This window comes from Leptosomus discolor, chromosome 11 (genome assembly GCF_034619465.1).
Source record: "Leptosomus discolor isolate bLepDis1 chromosome 11, bLepDis1.hap2, whole genome shotgun sequence".
Classification (NCBI taxonomy): domain Eukaryota; kingdom Metazoa; phylum Chordata; class Aves; order Leptosomiformes; family Leptosomidae; genus Leptosomus; species Leptosomus discolor.
Window position 1 is genome coordinate 17,853,128 of NC_141401.1, and position 18,357 is coordinate 17,871,484.

Here is an 18,357-nt window from a genome sequence, read left to right on the forward strand (position 1 = left end):
CAGCCTTGCCCTCCTACCTCTTTCCCCGCATGCCATGAAGCCCAGGTCCCAGGGCGATGACCTGGTGTCAGTGCCCATCCTTCTCTGTGCAGAGACTGGTTGTCCTTTTCATTGCAGGAGTGGGATGGAAGATGACCAACGTGCGGATCGCTACCAACCTCAAAGGGTGAGTGATCCTGAGCTGGCGCAGGGCGGCTCTGGCTGTCCCCAGCTCCGCCATTCACGTGGTGGAGAGCCGTGGTGGTGAGCGCGGCCACGCTCTGTCCTCGGCTCCCTGCTCCGGTGGCACGTCTCCTGCTGCGAAGCAGGGGCTGAGGTTGGCTGTGTTTGCAGGTACCAGGGGCTGAAGGAAAGCTGCTTCCCCTCCCTGCTGGAGCAATTCGCAGCCGCTCACCAGTGTAACCGTTACTGCAGCCTCCTGGGCCTGAAGATGCTGGAGCCAGCCAAGCCCAAGGGCTCCAAGAGCCCCTCCATGGGTAGGAAATCTGCCCAGTCCAGCCCCCAGCTCCAGAAGAAGGGACAGGCAAGTCCCCAGGGTACCCGCAAGGCTGCTGTGAGCCCCAAGAGTTCCCGGAGAGCTACAGAAACAGGGGAGGCCCCGGCAGCCTCCAAACCCGGCTCAGGAGAGAGTGGCAGGTCTGGCCGCCTGCAGTAGCCAAAGCCGCTGCGGCTGGGACCCCCTGCTCTGGACCCCAGCCCGAGCAGCCCGGAGGCAGCACACCACCAGGCTGGGAAGGGGAGACCCCCACAGTGGCCGCTGCTGCTGCTCTCCTCCCTTTGGCTCCTGCCCCGGCCCACAGCGCTTGCGTTGTGTGGTGTGTGCTAGTGTGAGCAGCTCGGCCGGGGTGCTGGGGGTGCTGTGAGCCGTGGGCAGCGTGGACCCTCTCTCCAAGAGCTGCTGCCAGTGGCGGAGCCTGTGGGGCCACGTGCCCCTCCATGCTCAGGCTCACTTTCCTCTCTGACTCTCTGTTTGCCTTCCTTAAGGCAGGGACCGTCAGACCTGCTCCCTCAGGCTATGCAGGTGCCATGCTCCCTGCCTGGCTCCCCCAAGCAAACTGGGAGTCCGGGCTGCCCTCCTGGCTCCCAGCACCTTGTGTCCCTCTTCGTGTCCTCCACAAAGCGCTGTGCCAAGCCCCGCCAATGCTCTGTGTTCAGGATGTGAACCCCAGCAGCATCCAGGTGGTCTCATTTACCCTGGCACACCATGATTTAAAAGGTTTTGCTGCAGAGGGGCTTAGCGGTGAGCTGCCGGGCTCCTGCTGCTGTTGAATGGGGTTCTGGGGTGCAGGCCAGTCCCATAGTGGGGTGCTGGCTTCACTACTGGCAGCTGCACGGGGATGGGATTTTGCACCCCTGCCCTCCTGGCCTCCCCTGCACCCCGGGGTGAGCCTCCCACCCCTTTGCCGGCTGGATGCTGAGGGCAGCAGTGCTGCTATGGGTACTGGCCAGAGCCACAGTAAGGATGCTCTACCTCACATGGGGCACTCGGGAGCGGGGTGAAGGGGAGACTTCCCCTCCACGCCAGGTGCTGCTTTGGCACATGTGGGTGTCCAGCCCACAGGACTCGCCTCTCCTTGCCCACCTGCCATGCGCAGACCCCATATGCCCTGCCCAGCCCCACAGCATGACCTGGTCTTGCTTGCTTAGCCTTACCCCTGCTTGGCAGATGCCATACGCCGGTGGCAGCTAGCAGCAGCTGCTCCAGGTCCTGCTGCCCCATGGCAGGAGGCAGCGATGGACAGGCAGTGATGCTCATGCTGGAAAGTAAAGCACCCTGCATTGCATCAAGCCTCCCGTGTGCCCGTCAGCTTGCTCAGGCGTGCAGCAGCCGGCAGAGCGTGGCAGTGGGCAGCAAGGCTTGCAGAGAGCTCCTGCTTCGGCTGGCCACAAAGCAAGCCCTTCCCTAGGGCTTTGGAGGAGGGGGCTGGGCACCAGCAGTGCCACCCCGTATGGTGGTGTCTGAAATGGTGGAGAAGGGAAAGGACTGGGCTGGGCGTCCAGCATGCGCTGGGGTCCTGGTGCATTGTTGTTGGGTCATTGTAAAATAACGATGTACATAACATGGCTGTGTCGGCGGATGGGTGCTCTTGAGTGCAATAAAGTGGGAAGGACTGGCCTGTTCCCCGGTCCTGTGGTCCCTGTGGAAAAGATGCACCCAAGCACAGCAGCTGTCCTGCTGTGGCTTTGTGTTTGGGGGAAGGAAATGTCTTCAAGTCATGGCTTTACCTCCATCCGCACCCTGCAGGGGAGAAGCCCGGGGCTGGGGCCGGACCCTAAAGCTGGCACCTGGCGGAGGCTCGGCTGGCGAGGTCCGCGGCGAACGCTGGCTACGGCAGCTGCGGTTGCAGGGTGCAGGCTGAGCAAAGCGCCTCGTGTCGTGTGGGACAGCTGTGGTCAGGGGCCAGAGAGGGGCTAAGGGCAGGCACACGGGGATTTCCGTGATTTATTTGGGAGCAGTTCCCGTGTGTCCGCGGGGCCAGCACCTAAGGGTGCTGGTTGCAAGGCACACGCAGCTGCCCGTCATCCCCGGAGTGGAGAAGACCAAACACACAGGTCTCTGCTGCGGTTTTTTCTACCTTGGGGCCCAGGTCTTGCACACCTGGGTGCTCGCAAGCCCTCGCTCCCAGAGCGGGCAGCTCCCTGCACGTTTCTACATTGTCCCCGTGCAGGACGTGTGGTTGTAGTGCCCGCAGCACTCCGTCAGGCACAGCATGCTCTCCGCCAGGCCGGCCCAGGCTCCTGTGAAGGACAGTGTCCCGTTCTCGAGCACTGAGCTGGAAGGGGAGAAGCATGGTCAGGACAAGCTGCTGCCCCTTCACCTGCGTTCCCGGGCAGGACCATACGGCTCTGTGGCCCTTCATGCCCACCTGGCAAAGAGCTGCTTGCAGCATGTGTACGTGGTGTAGCTGGTAGAGCTGAAGTTGGTGGTGCTGAGGAAGGTCACGCAGTCACCCAGCTCCGTTGGCACATGAAGGAAACCTGGGGAACAACATCTCCTGTTTGGGGTTCTTGAGGGACCATGCATGCAAATCCCTGCCCTGAGCATGCTTGCGAGTCCTGTACCCCAACCCTGCTCACAGATCCCACACCCTGACTATGCTTGCTTGCAAATCCTCTGCCTGGGACTGTGCTTGCAGGTCCCATGTGCCATCCCACCTTGCCCCCGAGACAGCTGCGGCAGTGACCCCAGGGAACTCCTTGCAGTGCCCCAAAAGCTGCTCTTGAAATGTCCCCATCCCAGCCCAGCTGAGAATGAGGGGCATCAGCAGAGCTATTGGGCTTGGGCAGCCCCTGGGTTGAGGGGCGGGGGGGCAGAGGGTTTGGAGGCCCTGGCAGAGCCATGGGGAGGACAGGCCAGCTGTCCCCATCCCTGCACCTGCATTTATAAATGAGGTCTTCAGCCTTTTGCCTGTCCCCGGTTCTTTCTGGCCCCGCTGGTAGTGGGCAGGGACCTACCTGCCAGGCAGGCGTTGAGCATGGAGACGCAGATGCCGGTCAGCAGGGCTCGCGGCACGATGGAGGCTAACTCGCCCTTGCGCTGGGGTACCATGGAGGCTGCGGGGGCAAAGCAGAGACTGGGGCAAGTCAGATCCTTCCTCCGGCTCTGCTCCAGGCCAGGGACAGTTAGGGATGTGTTCCAGGTCCCCAGCTGGCTCTGCCGTATAGTGGCCTGCCCACCCCAACCCCTGGTGTCTGGGGGACATGGTGATCCCAGTCAGCACCCAGCATGCCGTCTGCCCGTCCTGGCAGTGGTGGATGCTGGCAGAACGCTGTGCCCACCCTACACCAACGGGTGAGCCACCAGAGCCCTCGGCGCTCTTAGCACTGCATTCCCGTGGCTGCGTGACACCTGGGCTCGTGGGACGTGCCTGTGCTCTTGCCCATGGCTGCAGTGCAAAATCATCACTATCAGCTCATGCAAATCCTGTTTCTTATCTGTGTGCTGGCAGAGACTGAACATGGAGGCTTGAGGGCAGGAAATTCCTCCTGCTCCAGCTGAGCCCTTGCTCCCTGGTCCCAGGATCCCTCTGCATCATGCCCAGGCACCCAGGATGCAGGTCACACTCACCTAGGCCTCCCAGCATGATCCCAATGGAGCTGAAGTTGGCGAATCCACAGAGTGCAAAGGTGGCAATGCTCTCGGCTCGCTCCTGGAGGGCACAGCAGCAGGGGATGGTCACCTCTGCCCAGGAGCAGCCCCAGAGCATCCAGAGCTGAGCACATCATCGTAGCTCCCAGCCCAGCCAGGCAAGGTGGGAATAAGTCCCCTGCCCCAATCCTTTCTCCTTCAGCTATTTTTGGGAGTGAGGATGCAGGTGGTAGGCAGCCTGTCCCTGGGAGAGACTGGGCTGGGGACACAGGCAGCCCTGTAGCACCATGATCTGCCCCCAGCAAGGAGAAGAATAAATGGGAAAGGGCTTTGCTGTCTCCTTCAGGATGACCCCATACCCAGCAGTTAGTGAACATCCAAGCCTCGTTAGCCATAGGTGCCCTCCCACCTCCAACACCATCATCGCCCTGCCTGCCCACCACCCGTCTGCCTGGCCAGGTCCCATGCCCCATTTCGGCTGGCTCCATCCCTGCCCTGTGTCTGGCAGGGTGGCAGGTGCCCCTCACAGATATCCACTGCTTCCGGCTCCCGTCCCACTCCTCCAGGCCTGACAGACGGTTCTTCTTGTACGTGGCCAGCTGCTGGTACGCCACAAACTCATTCAGGAAGATCTTGATCCCCAAGAGCTCAGCCACCACTGGTGAGTCTGCCCAGTCTGCCCCCATGAGAAAGGCAACAGGCATGAGGACGTAGGAGCAGATCACCTGGGAAAAGCATCCCAGAAGGGAGCAACTCAGAGCTGACCAACTGTATAGCCCCAGGCTTGGACACCCGCTGCCAGCATTTGCCAAACACCCAGCAAGGGCCTTGGCAGCCTACTGAGGCAGCGGGCAAAGGTGGGGATGGGTGAGGGATGCAGAATCTGGCAGCCCAGACCATGGGGCTGCCCTTGGGGATACCTGGAAGGACAGCCCCTCGATGTCTACCATCTCCCCGAACCAGCGCAGGGCAGCGTTGATGAACTCCAGCACGGCCAAGAAGGCAATGAGGTTGGCCGCAATGTTGGCCACGAGCCCCACGGAGGTGGCAGCCCCGTTGCTTGCGGCTTCCAGGATGTTCCGCTCTTCCCTGCGTGGAAGAAGACCCCAATGGGCTCATGTGGCGAGGAATCCCCTGTGCAAGGTTGGCTCTCTCTCTCTGTGGATGTCTGCACAACCTTGGGCCACCCACAATGTCCCCTTGTGCCTCCAGATTGCCCCCACAGCTTCCGCACAGTGGCAGGACATGCACAGCCCCACTCCACCATCCCTCTCAGGCTCACCCAGCGGAGAGGGAGATTCTTGCTTTGTCCTTGAACTTGGACTCTTCCACTTCAGGGTAGACGAGTTTGGACATGGCGAGGGCGCAGGGCGCAGCCATCACGGAGGCTGCGATCAGTGACGCCGCATCTATCTGCAACACGCAGACCGCTCTGTGTAAGGCTGTGCCCTGTGACGTGCCACCCCAGGGCACCCCATCACGTGGCTGGCATCAGCCAGCGATGCTCGGAGCAGTTCAGGACTCTCCGTTTGCTCAGGGTGGGAAAAATATCTGGTTTTCCCATCTCAGCCAGCCACAGCACATTGGGCAGCTCGCCTGGGTGGAGGCCTTCCTGGAGCTGCAGCGATCATAGCTGCATGATTGTCTCTCCTACTGTTTGACCTAATCGTGATGATTCTTGTCCCTTTATATCAGTATCAGAGCAACAGGCTGTGCAACATTGCGAACTTCTACCTGCTGACAAAGAGCCAAATTCCCAGTCTTGCCCCTCCCCTGCCTGCCAAGTGGCAACGTCTCATTTCGCTGACCTTTCACTCTTGGCTCCCTGTTTAAGGAGACTAATTAATGTTTAAATAGCAGGAGCTCAGCCAGCAGGTCGAGGGGAAGGTTTCTTCCCTATTACAGAGCACTGATGAGGCCATGTCTGGACACTGTGTCCAGGGCTGAGACACTGGTGAACTCGGGAGGGCATCCGGGGGGGGGGGGGTCAGGGCACCGGACTGCCAAGGTGGAGTGGGGCTTGTTCGGCTGGGAGAACAGAAGGCTGGGGGGGGTGGGGTGGGGTTGTGTGTTTACAATCGCTGTTCCCAACTACTTAAAAGGGAGTTGGAGGGAAGGCACTGCTCAGAGGTGCCCAGTGAAAGGTGGAGAAGTAACAGCACAGTTTCAGTGGGGAAATTCCAGTTGAATATAAGGAAAAAACTGTTCCCTGTGACTGAGGCACCTGTGGGGTGGACCAGAGAGGTGGGGGGAGATCTCCATCCATGTTGACCACCAACCTGTACAAGGCCCTGGGCATCCCCTTGGGCTTTGCCATCACCTCATTTGGGCAGAAGGGTGGATCAGAGACCCTCAGAGGGTCCTTCCAGGCTACATTATCCTGTGATTCAGTGAGATTTGCCCTGCTCACTGTGCAAGGACACACAGTGAGGGTCCCGTGGCAGTGCCTTCTACCTGGCAGGGCTCTGGGGTTCTGGCCAGGCCAGCAAAGGTGACATGGAGGCACCCTGCCCTGCTTATCCTCCTTATGGAAGGGGACTATGAGGCACCTGCTGGGGGTCATCTCCCACCCGCGAGTCCAGGGCAGTTCTTGTGTGCCAGGACTTCATAGCAGGGAGCATGTGGCGTACATCTGCTCGTGCACTCACCCCAAAGGATATGTAGGCACCCATCACGCTGCCTGCAATGGTGGAAAAGCCACCAGTCATCACAGCATGGATTTCTGAATGGGTCATGTCTGCAAGGTATGGGCGGATGAGCAGCGGGGCTTCAGTCTGTGAGAGAGAAAACCCTGTTGTCTTTGAGACAGGGACATGCAGGACTGCAGGTCTCCTGGGAAGGGAGAGGAAGACCTTTCCTCCAGGGCAGGCTCAGCCGCAAGGGCTGAGGAGCTGGATCCCCTGCCCAGGACCTTACCTGACCCACAAAAATGTTCCCCGCCACGCTCAGGGTCTCAGTGGAAGTGGTGCCCATCGAAAACTGAAGCAGCCAGGAGATCTGGGGAGACAAGGCCACCATGTTCACAAAGGCTCCTGGTGCCCTGCCACCCACCCCATGAAGCAGGGCACTGTTTTGCCCTCAAAATGCACAGAAGTGATCATGGGAAGCGCCCACAGACCAGGTAGCAACATCAGCTCCAGGGCTGAGCTTTCTCAGGAGGACATGCAAGAAAGAGGGGGTTCGTGTCCATTCTTTCAAGTAGAACAAATCACCCCATATTAGCACCATGCCGATTTTCTTGGGACATCCCTCAGCTGATCATAGTAGTCACGGAAACCACCAGGTTCTTCCCCTTTCCACCACCATCCCAGAGCCAGGCGTGAGGCCCTACCTTGACAATGAGCCACTGCATGACACCAAGGTAGTAGAGGATGGACATCACACAACTGAAGAAAACAACGATGGGCAGAGACTGCAGGCAAGGCACAAGGGCACAGGGTTAAAGGAGCGCTGAACAACACATCTAAGTATACTTGAGGACCAAGCCCCTCTGTCCCATGAGTTGGGCATGGCGTGGTATTGCATAGCCAGCCCACGCTATTGGGGTGGCACAACACTCGGCCAGGCTGGCAGAAGGGACAGGGACCAGTGCAAATTCCCCAAGGCACTGGGGAGGTCCACAGGTGGGTACAAAGCTGAGGGAGACCCATCCTTGAGCTAGTTGAGCTCTGCTGCAGCAAACCCGGCTGCATTTAGCTTCGTGTTCTCCAGGACCCAGCAAAGCAGCCAGACCAGAAGAAATCCAGGCTCTGCCTGTCCCTCCCCATACCCCATTCCCCAAGCTGACCTGAAAGGCAAAGACTTCTTCTATGAGTGTGTTCCCAAAGACGAAGCTGGAGCCAGCTGTGGTGTAGCCCAGGAAGAACTGCAAGTGGAGAAGTTACATGGTAGGATGGAGATCTCCATTAGCTCTTTTCCTGATGTCTCACTTCTGCCTAGCAGAGGTCTGTACCCCCAGCCCCACAGCTCACTTCCATTCCCCCATCAGAGTAGTAACCTTCTGAAACCTAAGCTGGGGACACTGGTGGGCTGTCTCCAAGCCACAGGGCACCACTCCAGCCTGCAAGGGAGACTGCACCAAAGGATCTGGGTTGCTGCAGAAAACAAGGAAAGAGCTGGCTTTTCTCCAGTCCCAAACAAAAATGTCCAGTCCCTGCAGCTTCTCTGCCTCATGCCACCTGCTGCTCTTCTTGCTGATCCCCAGGGGGCTACATGAAGGGTGCAAGCGCAGGACGGGGTAAATAGATGCAGTACCTGGACCTGGTTACCCAGCCACCGGAAAGCTTGGATGCCAGGGGTTGTTCGGAGGACGATGAGTCCAAATAAGAGCTCCAAGCCAAGACCCAAGACAACAGCTCTCCAGGGCACCTGGGGACCAAGAACAGAACGGGGACTGAGAGGTTAGCAAAGCCTACAGACTTCCCTCCCTGGCTTCCTGCCCCTTTGACAGCTGCACATGGCAGACACCGTTACACGGTGTCATGGGTGAGGGTCATAGGGATACTAATAGAGAAAGTGTCACAGAAACCCACAACCATAGGTTGGTGATAGAGGAAGAAGCTGGCTGGTGGAACATAACCTGCCAGGCTTAGCCAGGAAGAGATGAGCACAGAGACCGTCTGGTTTGACTGGTAGTACAGACCTGCTAGATCAAAACTTCCTGGTCATTAACCCTTTAGAGGAGACAGATGAAGGGATTGCCCAAAACATAGAAGCAGGTTGGGTTGAAGGTAGTAGGTGAAGTCCACTGGGACTTCAATCACTTCTGCCCAAGTCACCCAGGTCACCCAAAGCTCAGGTCTACCTGACACCCACAGGCACCTGAAGCTCAGGCATGGGTCTGGTGCTGGGTCTCTGGGTCTGACCCACTATGAGGGGTGTGGTGGAAAACAGGATGGAGGCACCATGGGGGAGCCCTGGGTAGAGCAGTGGGAAAGAGAGCAGTGGGAAGGAAAGCAATGATGTGGCTTTGAGGCTCCATCCACCCAACCAGCTCGGCTCCCCAGGCTGTGCCCAGCTCTGCCTAGGAGCCCTGCTGGGCTTCTGCTTCCTCCTGGGAGTTCCAGTGATGGGCCATCAGGGGATGCCAGCAAGAAGGAAGCACTTGTTCCCCAGTGCTGGGTGGCCACCTCCTGTGAGTGGACCATTGGCCACGCCCCACCTCAAACACATACTGCGCCATGGTGCTTGGAGCAGGCAAACAGGAACAGCACCAAAAAGCAGAAGCCAGCTAATGAGATGAGCTGCTCTGGACTTCTGGAGTTGTCCAAAACCTGCCACGCGATCAGGCCTACCACGTGGGCCACCACCAGCAGCCTGCAAAGGAAATCCCAGACCGTCACAAAGAGGGTGTCCCCATGGGGAGAGCAGCTCACAAAGGGCAGGAGCTAATTGTGCAGGAGATGCCACCTTAAGGTCCATGCATCTGAAGAAACCTGGGGCTCAGGCACAAATGAGGTTGTGAATAGCCATCGCGCTACTGAGGTAGAGTAGCAAGATGTTTCTGCCATGGCTTTTAAGTGGTGCCCAGGCTGGGCCATGCCTCATCATTCATGAGGTGCCTGCATGGCCCTAGGGCATGTGCCCAACACCACCGACTGTTGGTCATGCTGGCAGGGCAGCCACGGGAGAGGGGACTGGGCGCTGGGAAGGATCCATCTCTGTCTTTTCCTGACTCACCGTTTCAGCCATGGCCAGAGCTTTTGGAACCATTTCCAAATGGGGCTTAGGAGCAGCAATACCTTTGCCCCATAGTGCTTCCTGAAGAGGCTCCAGCAGATGATGAAGACAACCACAGCGGTCATGACAACCAAGGGAAGGGCTCGCTGGAAGTTGAGCCAACAGGCCGCAATAAAGTAGCAGAGGTAGGCTGGAGAAGACACATTGCGGGTCAGAAACATCCGGGCCATAGGATCATAATGGATTCATAACACTAATCAGGGCCATCAATGAGATTTATTTCCTCCAAATATCCTTCCCTGGCCACCCTTGAAGTTCCCGTCTGTGCACGAGGAGGACTTAGGGAACACCGCCCGATCAGCCAGCCTCACTGGTGACAGCACCTCAGCTGTCTGGGGGCACATGGAGCGAGCAGGAGAGCCACAGCAAACGCTTTGGGTAGGTGGAGAAAGGGGAGGAGGACAGTGAGGTGCAGGTGGTCCTCATGGACAGGAGTAATGGGGTGAGGAGGGGGCAGGCAGTGGGGCTGATGAGAGCAAACACAACCACACAGATGGCCGTGCCCAGTACTTGGAGGCTGGGGGCACGGCCAGCCAAAGGGATGTGGAGCTGGGGTCTCAGTGCTGGGAAGTCCTCACCTACTCCAAGGAGCCCCAGGATGACCTTTCTCAACACCTTGGCATGAGCCTTGCAGAAGTGCTTTGCCTTGGATGCCGGCTGGAGGGCCTTCCTGGGGAGAGTCATGTGCCAGAGATGTGAGAGTTGCAGAAGGTGGATGCTGAAGATCAACCCACCCCAATTGAACAGAACCAGGTCATGACCATGCCTCCCAGAGGGCACTTGCAGCGGCAGCACAGTGGTACAAGTGTGCCGTGGCCTCTAGCAGCTCTGCTGCCCACTCCCAGGAGGAGCGAGCTGGCCCGTTATGGCAGGGGAGAATCCACCACACACCTCAACACCCTGCTCACCATGAGTGGAGGCTTGCTCTGGGTGGCTGCTATGGTGACAGAGTACTGCCACTGCCACCCTATAAAGCCATACAGAGCCATCAGGCACTGTCCCTGCTATGTGGTCAGTACAACCCTACTCTGCTCCCCGATCAGGTTTGGCTCCAGGAGATTTGCTGGCCCAAGGACTGCAGACTTGCTATGACCACTAGAAACACCCTACCAACACGCTTCTCCGGGGTTATCCTACCTGCAGTAGGAGGAAAATCTCCCTTTCCTTTCTCCTCGCATCTCCTCTTTGCTCTCACCACATGGACCATCACATTCCTCACAGAGTCCCTCCTCCCCCTGGAAAACATCATTAGCTGGAGCATCCTGAGCAACTCCTGTACCCTGACAGGAGGGGAAGGGGGGACTTACCACGGAGCTGAAAGCTGGGTTATCTGTGCCCTTCTCAAGGTTGTCCAGGGCTATCTGGTTTTCTTCCATCTCCAGAACTGCCACAGCTTCAATGCAATAGAGAAACAGCACTGCAAGTGACCAACACTGGCTGGAGAAAGAAAGAGTCACTGCTGGGAAGGATGACTGTCCAACCCTGATTTTGAATTTTGGGTCTTTGAGAGGAGAACGCCCTTTGCAGTAGGGATTGAGAGCAGTTTCTGCACCAGCACATCAAGGGATCATCCCATGGGGTCCTCAAGCCATGGGGCTTGTGTGCTGACTTCCTTGTTCTCCTGTAACTCTGGGAAGGTCTCTGCTCTTCCATGCTTCCGAGGGATTAAAATAATAAATGCGGCTGCATCCGTCATTGAGAGCTCTTGGTGCAGCCAAATAAGATAAGGAAGACGGTCCTTTCATGTTGATAACTAGTACAGTGCAGGAGCGATGGGTAGGAACAAGTGGTAGTTTGCACAGGGACTGGTCCTAAAGGAGGATCATACTGGGAGAACTGGTTGAGCAAAGCCAGAAGAACTAGTATTATGCCAGGGTGGGAACCCTTGGAGCATCCCAGCTGGACACCCTCTTGGTTCCTCAACCTAGAGAAGGATGAGGGAAGAGCAGAGAAGTCGCAGAAAAGGCAGCAATCGACTATAGGAGCACTTCTGTGTGAGGACAGAGGGAGTAAGGAGTTGTCCTTGCTTTGGAGGACAGTTGCAGAGATCTGCATGGAGGAGGTGAACATAGCAGGGTCATTGCCTGCTTCCTACAGTGTGAGAATTAGGGTCCACTGAAGGAAGTGACCCAGTCCCAAAGGAAATGAGTGAGGGTGAGGAGTTTTGGAGAATGTCCCCCTCAATGGGGACCTCATGGCAGCTGAAGGTGGTGGTGGGCTCCATGGGCCAGCAGAACCACCAAGGGGGACCACTGAGGCATGCTGGCCCCCAGTGTGTCCATGGGCTCGTGGTTCCTCAGCAGCAGGGCAGGACCCAGGGCTCCAGTAGGAACCCAGGACCCCCCAGACCTCCTCCAGGGCCTTCAGCACCTCTGGCACTCCCCAGGGCTCAGGGACCCCTCACCAGGACCCTGGCAGGGATCAGGAGGACCCCCCTTCCCCAGGCCCACCACTGTTTCAAGGAAAACGCCCCAGGACATCTCTGGGCTCAATGACCCCTCCAGCACCCCCAGTGCTCACAGACCCCTCCAGGACCTCCCGGGGCTCCTGGCTCTACCCACCCCTCCCAGGCTTAGTGACCTCCAGGACCCCTGGGCTGATGCCCCCCCCACCCCCTCCCCCAACGTAGCTCATCTGCCTTTTGTTTCAGTGAAGCCTCATTGGCTGCTCTCCCCTTTGTGGATGGGGCCACATAGACAGGCAGCCAATCAGTGGGGCAGTAGGTGGGTGTCCCCGCCATGTACCCCCTCACCCCATCACACCCCATGTCCTCATGCTGTGCCTGTGTCCTCCACACCCTCCTGTCCCCCGTGGACCCCTCCGTGGACCCCTCCCTGGCACCGTGGTGCAGCACAGCACCCCATGCCCTCACCCCCACCATGTGCTCATGCCCCATGCCCTCACGCCCCCTGCCCTCACCCCCCACACAGCCCTGTGCCCTCTCCATGTCCTGTGGCTCCCCCCGGGCCCCCCGCACTCACCTGCCAGCCCTGCCGGCCACAGCTCCCAGCCCCGCGCCCCGGTTACCGATTAACAGCTCGGTCCAAAGAGCTGGGCTGGGTGCAGCGGTGCCAGGGCCGCCCTGGCTCCTCCCGGGGCTCATGCCCAGGTGCCCGGCCACCTGCGAGGGCATGTGGGCAGCCCAGCAGGGCGGCCATGCAGGGCCCTGTGCCACCCAAAAAAGGTTGCTTGGGCTGCTTTCACCCCCCAGGTGGAAGGAGCCTTGAGGGAAAATGTCACAAGGAGAAATCCAACCCTTACCCCATCCCAGAAAACACTTCCTGGGAAAAGAGCCGGGCACATGCAGCCCCCGAAGCTGCGATGGTGCGAAGCTGCATCACCCGGTCCCTGAGCAGTGCGGGGTGGACAGGGCTGCGGCCAGCAACAACATGGCCTGCCAGCACATGTTGGGAGCCGTTTTTTCAGGCAACACGGTGGGAGTCGCACCCCGACGTGCGCGCACCCCGCTGGTGACTCCCCCCTGCTTTTTTCTTTGTTTGCACAGGGAGCGGTGAAGCGACACGGCTCCGGGGATGCCGGCACCGGGGTTGGCAAGGGTCGGTTCGGCATCGCCGATGAAGGGTGCTGTGGGACGCTCGGGGTGCCACATGGTGCCCATATGCGGGTGCTCCTGGCACCGACTCCGCCCCGGCAGGCGCTGGCCTGAGCCCGTCCCCGTGTGCGGGGCCCGGCCGCCCCCAGGCCCGCGGGCCGCTCCCGCGAACACGCGTGGGAGCGGCCCCGCCCCGCGCCGCCAGCGCAGCGCCGTCAGCACCAAGGGCCGCCGCGACGGCGCCGCTCCCAGAGCCCCGGTAGCGCGCCGTGATCGTATAGTGGTTAGTACTCTGCGTTGTGGCCGCAGCAACCTCGGTTCGAATCCGAGTCACGGCATCGCCCGGCGGTACCACGGCACACGGGCTCCTTCGCTTTTCCCGCGGCCGGCGGTTCGCGTTTTGTCTGCGGGGCGGCGCGGGGAGCGACGGCGCGGCTGAGGAAGGCAGCGTGGAATAAATGGAATAAAATAAAAATAAATGAAATAAGTAAATTTTGAGAGTTATATAAACCTAGTGAAATAAAATGAAATAAAATTCAAAAATAATAAAATACAATCAAACATTTAAAATAATAATTAATAATATTATATAAACAAAACAATATTAATAAAAAATAATTAAAAATTTTAAAATAACGGAAGAGTGATAAAATTTATTTATTTTATTTATTTTATTTCATTTTAAAATGAACATTTTAAAAGATAAATTTAGAAGTAATAAAATAAAATAATTAGTTAAATTACAAAAAACTAATAAAGTAAAAGAAAGTAAAAGAAAATACAACTAAAAATAAACAACTAAAATTTTAAACTAAAAAGTACTAAAATAAATAATTTTTTAAATAGTCAAACAAAATCATAAAATAAAAACCTAACAAAATAAAATACAATAAAAAATAAATAATTGTAAAAGTGAAGAACCGCCGCGGGAAAAGCGAAGGAGCCCGTGTGCCGTGGTACCGCCGGGCGATGCCGTGACTCGGATTCGAACCGAGGTTGCTGCGGCCACAACGCAGAGTACTAACCACTATACGATCACGGCGCGCTACCGGGGCTCTGGGAGCGGCGCCGTCGCGGCGGCCCTTGGTGCTGGCGGCGCGGGGCGGGGCGCCACGCGCTCTGTCTGCCCTGGCTGTGCGCGCTCCCCACAGCGACGCAGGAGGAGTGGCGGGTTGTTTCCCGCCCCCCCCTCCCCCCCCCCGCCATCCCGCGAGCGGGACTGCGTGCGCCTGCGCGGGGCTTGGCTCTGCTTCGGCTCGGCTCGGCTCGGCTCGGCCCGGCCCGGCCCTGCCCCTGCCCCTGCCCTCGCCCTGCCCCCGCCTCCGGCCCGGCTCAGCCGCCGCCCCTGATCCCGCCGGACCCCCGCCCGGGCCGGGACCCCGCTCCTCTCCACGCCTCTCACCCCGCACCCCGCCCTGATCCTGACCCTGACCCTCGCTCCTCACCCCACCGCTGACCCCACTCCACCGCCCCCGCTTGCCCCGACCCGACTCCAGCCCTGGCCCGCACCCTAGCCGCGGTGTTGACCCTCTCTAACCCCACCCTAACCCTCCCTCTCTGGCCTTGGCCCAGCGGCAGGCTGTGACCCCGTCCCTGCTTCCAGCCCTAACCCTGCCCCCCACCCGACTCTTACCCTGGCCCTTCCCCTCCTCCTGCCCCTCACCCAGCCCTCACTGTGTCCCTAACCCCAACCCCCCAGCTGTAACCCCACCTCTGACCCCCGTGGGTGTTTCTCAGGGAATAACGTCTCTCTTCACCGCAGCATTAACTGGCTCAGCACACCAGGGTGGTGCCTGCGGCCCCAGAGAAGAAGACAAGGGACTGATGATGAAATCCTCTCTGTGGGCCAAAGCAGTGGCAGGTATCAGTCTGTGCTGCGGTTCCTGTTTCTTGCTGGTGAAACACACATTAATAGTTAATGGCTGTTTGCCGTCACCACTGTTGCTGATTTTTACAGGGCTCCAAGTATAAAAGGCTCTTTTATTTTCACAGATATGCGAAGAATTCAAAGCACCTGGGATCAAAAGGATTTCTTTGTGTAAAATGTTTTTAGAGCAATCACAGCTCTTCAAGGCGCTGGTGGCTCAGATGACTCATACCTCTGTCCTGTGTCAGGGGGAAGAGCTGGTCGCAGAAACCTCTGCTCCTGCCTGCACAAGGAGCTCATCACTTGGCATCGCATATATGCACTTCTACATATTTTGCTTGCGTGTGAGGGGGTGCTGGAAGAGGCAGAGGTCTCCTGCAACCATGCTGCACATGCAGGGCAGGGATATGTCCCTGTGCCACGTCCATCCTTGTTTATCTGCTGCAGATGGTGAATCCTAAATCTAAGAGTCTTCCTGAGGCTTGGGACAAACCAGAGAAAGGCCCCGTGCGCCTTCGTTACTCCGTTAAGCAATCACTTCTGCCACCCTGAGCTCCTCATCTTGCTGGTATCCAACCCAAAAGAGCTCAGAGTGGTGGAGGAAGACAGAACAGCCTTCTGTGTCCTCCCTTTGTCCATGTCCACCTCTTTCTTCCCTCAGCCTCTTTGCTGTTGACTTGCCCTGGGCACTGGTGTGCATACTGGTCTCTCAGCAGCAGTGGGAACCTTTGCAATGGGAGATGCTCTCCACATCAAACCTGACTGACCAGGAGATGGTGGAGGAGGGGGGTCTTCGGTGGTATCTCTGAATGACCTGGGTGTCTACGTGGTTTTTGGTACTGCTCTTCTGTTACAGTGCTGCCCTTCTTCCCCAGTCACAAGTGGGGACCCCCAGGGATTGGTATTGGGTCTAGTGCTGTTTAATATCTTTATAAGCAATTTGGATGTTGGGCTCAAGAGCACCCTGATAGAGTTTGCAGATGACACCAAAATGAGTGGGGTAGTTGACACTCCAGACGGGAGACCACCCTCCAGGAACACCTGGACAGGCTGGAGGAGTGGGCTAGCAGGAACCTTATGAAGTTCAGCGTGGACAAGTGTAAGGTCTTGCACCTGGGAATACATAACCCAGGAATGCAGCTCGGTCTGGGATCCACCTGTCTGGAGAGCAGCCCTGTGGAAAGGGACCTGGGCGTGTTGGTGGACGACAAGCTCAACATGAGCGAACAGTGTGCCACAGCGGCAAAGAAAGCCAACAGGATGCTGGATTGCATTAACAAGGGCATCACCAGCAAAGATAAAGAAGTCATTACCCTTCTCTACTCAGCGCTGGTCAGACCACACCTTGAGTACTGTGTCCAGTTTTGGTCCCCGCTATCCAAAAAAGATGTGGACAACCTGGAAAGGGTCCAGAAAAGGGCCACGAAGATGATCAGAGAACTGGAAGACCTGCCATATGAAGAAAGGCTGAGAAGAGAAGGCTTAGGGGAGACCTTATTACCGTGTACCAGTACATAAAGGGTGGCTACCGAGAAGATGGAGACTCCCTTTTTACAAGGAGTCACATGGAAAAGACAAGGGGTAATGGCAACAAGTTACTCCTGGGGAGATTCCCATTGGACTCCAGAAGACACTTTTTCACCATGAGGATAACTGGACATTGAAATAATCTCCCAAGGGAAGTGGTGGATTCCCCTACATTGCACAGTTTTAAGACTGGACAGTGCTGGGCCATATAATTTAAACTATATTTTTACCTTGAAAGGTTGGACTAGATGATCCTTGAGGTCCCTTCCAACCTGGTATTCTATGATTCTCCCCGCCTTGTCTGCCCTCCAAGGATCCCAGTCTGTCCCTCCCATACTGCTGCAGGGACACTGCTTTTGCTCATCTGTGGCTAACCCTGTCACCATCTGTGTCCTTGTGCTGGACCTAAAGTGGGTGCAGCGTCACTGGTAGGAGATACATGTATCTCCTCCCATGTCCAGGGATTCTAACACCGTCATCAGCCCCTTGGCTGCACCATGGGGAGAGACCTGACCACCCAGACACCTGCAAGACAGGGGGCAACTGCGCCGCAGAGGTGGGGTCATCACAACCTCTGAATCTCAAGGCACGAGCTTGTGGAGGGGAGAGGTCTTTGTGCTGCCCTGTGCCTGGCCTCTTGTGCCTTCCTCCACGCTGAGCTGGTGGTGTCGCAATGTCACTGAGCTGGGCTGTGTCACCAGTGAAATGAAAAGCCCAGCTACATGCTGGCCTGCTCTCACACACGGCCCTGGGCAATTGCTGTGTGGGGTCAGCGCAGCTGTGGTGGGGAAGAAGCGTCCAAGGGAGAAGGTGGGACAGTACGCAGATGTGGCGCACTCTGGCAGGACATGCTGCCCACGCCTAGTGGGGACAGAGAACTTACAGCGACGCACACAGTGACCAGGGGATTCCTTCTCAGGCACTTCCAGGGGCAGGCAGAGTGGGACCCTTCAGGTTCGTGTCCACCATGGTCTTGACCCCAGTTCTTGGCGGTGCAGGTCTCACGTTTGCATGGGTGCGTGCTGGGCACTGCTCGCACGGTGTGCATGGCGCAGGCTCCTCGGTGGGCAGGGAGGAGGCAGCGGGGCTCCCGCTTTGGATGCTCAGCAGATGTTTCTGGAAGGGGGAAGCCAGCAGAATAACGATGATCTCAACTGCTGGAACAGGCACGACTGAGATAAATGCTGCGGCGGTAAGGTGGAGTCAGCCAAACATGGAAGTGAGCAGGGAGGTGGCAAGTGGACACGGAGATAAGTGGCAGGGGCCTGGCGGGTGCGGAAGAGGAGGCATGAAGCTGCTGCCACCCATCACTGGCAGTGGCGGCCCTGTCCCAGCACAGCTTCCTATCCATGGGCTGCCTTCCCCAACAGGATTTGGATACGGCCACTCCTAATGAAATCATGCCAGGTTGACAGGGCCCTGGCAGCCCTTTGCTGTGTGGTTTTGACCACAGGATGCTGCTGGTCTGGCACGAATGGTTTGGACCTGCCAGGACGTTTTCACACAGTGTGGAGGAAAAGGTATGAGCTTGTAGGGGCACTGGCGGATAGACTGGCTGCTGGATGACCTGATCCCTTCTGG

General features: G+C 57.7%; 2 protein-coding genes and 2 non-coding genes across 6 annotated transcripts in view; 2 read left to right on the top strand and 2 right to left on the bottom strand.

Annotated features, from left to right (window-relative positions):
• The window catches only part of ALPK3 (alpha kinase 3), a 32,908-nt gene extending 32,253 nt beyond the window's left edge, over positions 1-655 (top strand). For all 3 annotated transcript variants that reach the window (XM_086471719.1, XM_086471720.1, XM_086471721.1), the window contains 2 exons: positions 118-166; positions 334-655. In XM_086471719.1, the coding sequence (XP_086327845.1) occupies positions 118-166; positions 334-655 (371 nt within the window). The remainder of the gene's footprint in view (positions 1-117; positions 167-333) is intronic.
• A 1,995-nt stretch (positions 656-2,650) lies between these two features.
• LOC104349871 (sodium/nucleoside cotransporter 1) lies at positions 2,651-11,205 on the bottom strand. The gene is made up of 17 exons (XM_086471512.1): positions 11,137-11,205; positions 10,967-11,064; positions 10,408-10,499; positions 9,770-9,959; positions 9,265-9,406; positions 8,345-8,458; positions 7,878-7,955; positions 7,422-7,502; positions 7,007-7,087; positions 6,739-6,864; positions 5,373-5,503; positions 5,011-5,179; positions 4,618-4,815; positions 4,070-4,151; positions 3,457-3,555; positions 2,868-2,979; positions 2,651-2,774 (listed from the first exon to the last, which is right to left on the bottom strand). The coding sequence occupies exons 1-17, from the start codon at positions 11,203-11,205 to the stop codon at positions 2,651-2,653; spliced, it is 1,986 nt and encodes a 661-aa protein (XP_086327638.1).
• Positions 11,206-13,648: 2,443 nt separating this feature from the next.
• Positions 13,649-13,720, top strand: TRNAH-GUG (transfer RNA histidin (anticodon GUG)). The gene has a single exon. It is a non-coding gene; the product is annotated as a tRNA-His (tRNA).
• Positions 13,721-14,352: 632 nt separating this feature from the next.
• Positions 14,353-14,424, bottom strand: TRNAH-GUG (transfer RNA histidin (anticodon GUG)). The gene has a single exon. It is a non-coding gene; the product is annotated as a tRNA-His (tRNA).
• Between the last annotated feature and the right edge of the window lie 3,933 nt (positions 14,425-18,357).

Bases quoted from the DNA above. Each gene is read 5' to 3' on its own strand.
- LOC104349871 (XM_086471512.1), bottom strand. From the start codon at position 11,205: ATGGAAGAAAACCAGATAGCCCTGGACAACCTTGAGAAGGGCACAGAT. The intron at 7,088-7,421 runs GTAGGGCCTCAC...TTGTCTCCCCAG, and splicing joins TGCAGTGGCTCATTGTCAAG to ATCTCCTGGCTGCTTCAGTT. The intron at 4,152-4,617 runs GTGAGGGGCACC...TGTGCCCTCCAG, and splicing joins GCCGGAAGCAGTGGATATCT to GAGCGAGCCGAGAGCATTGC.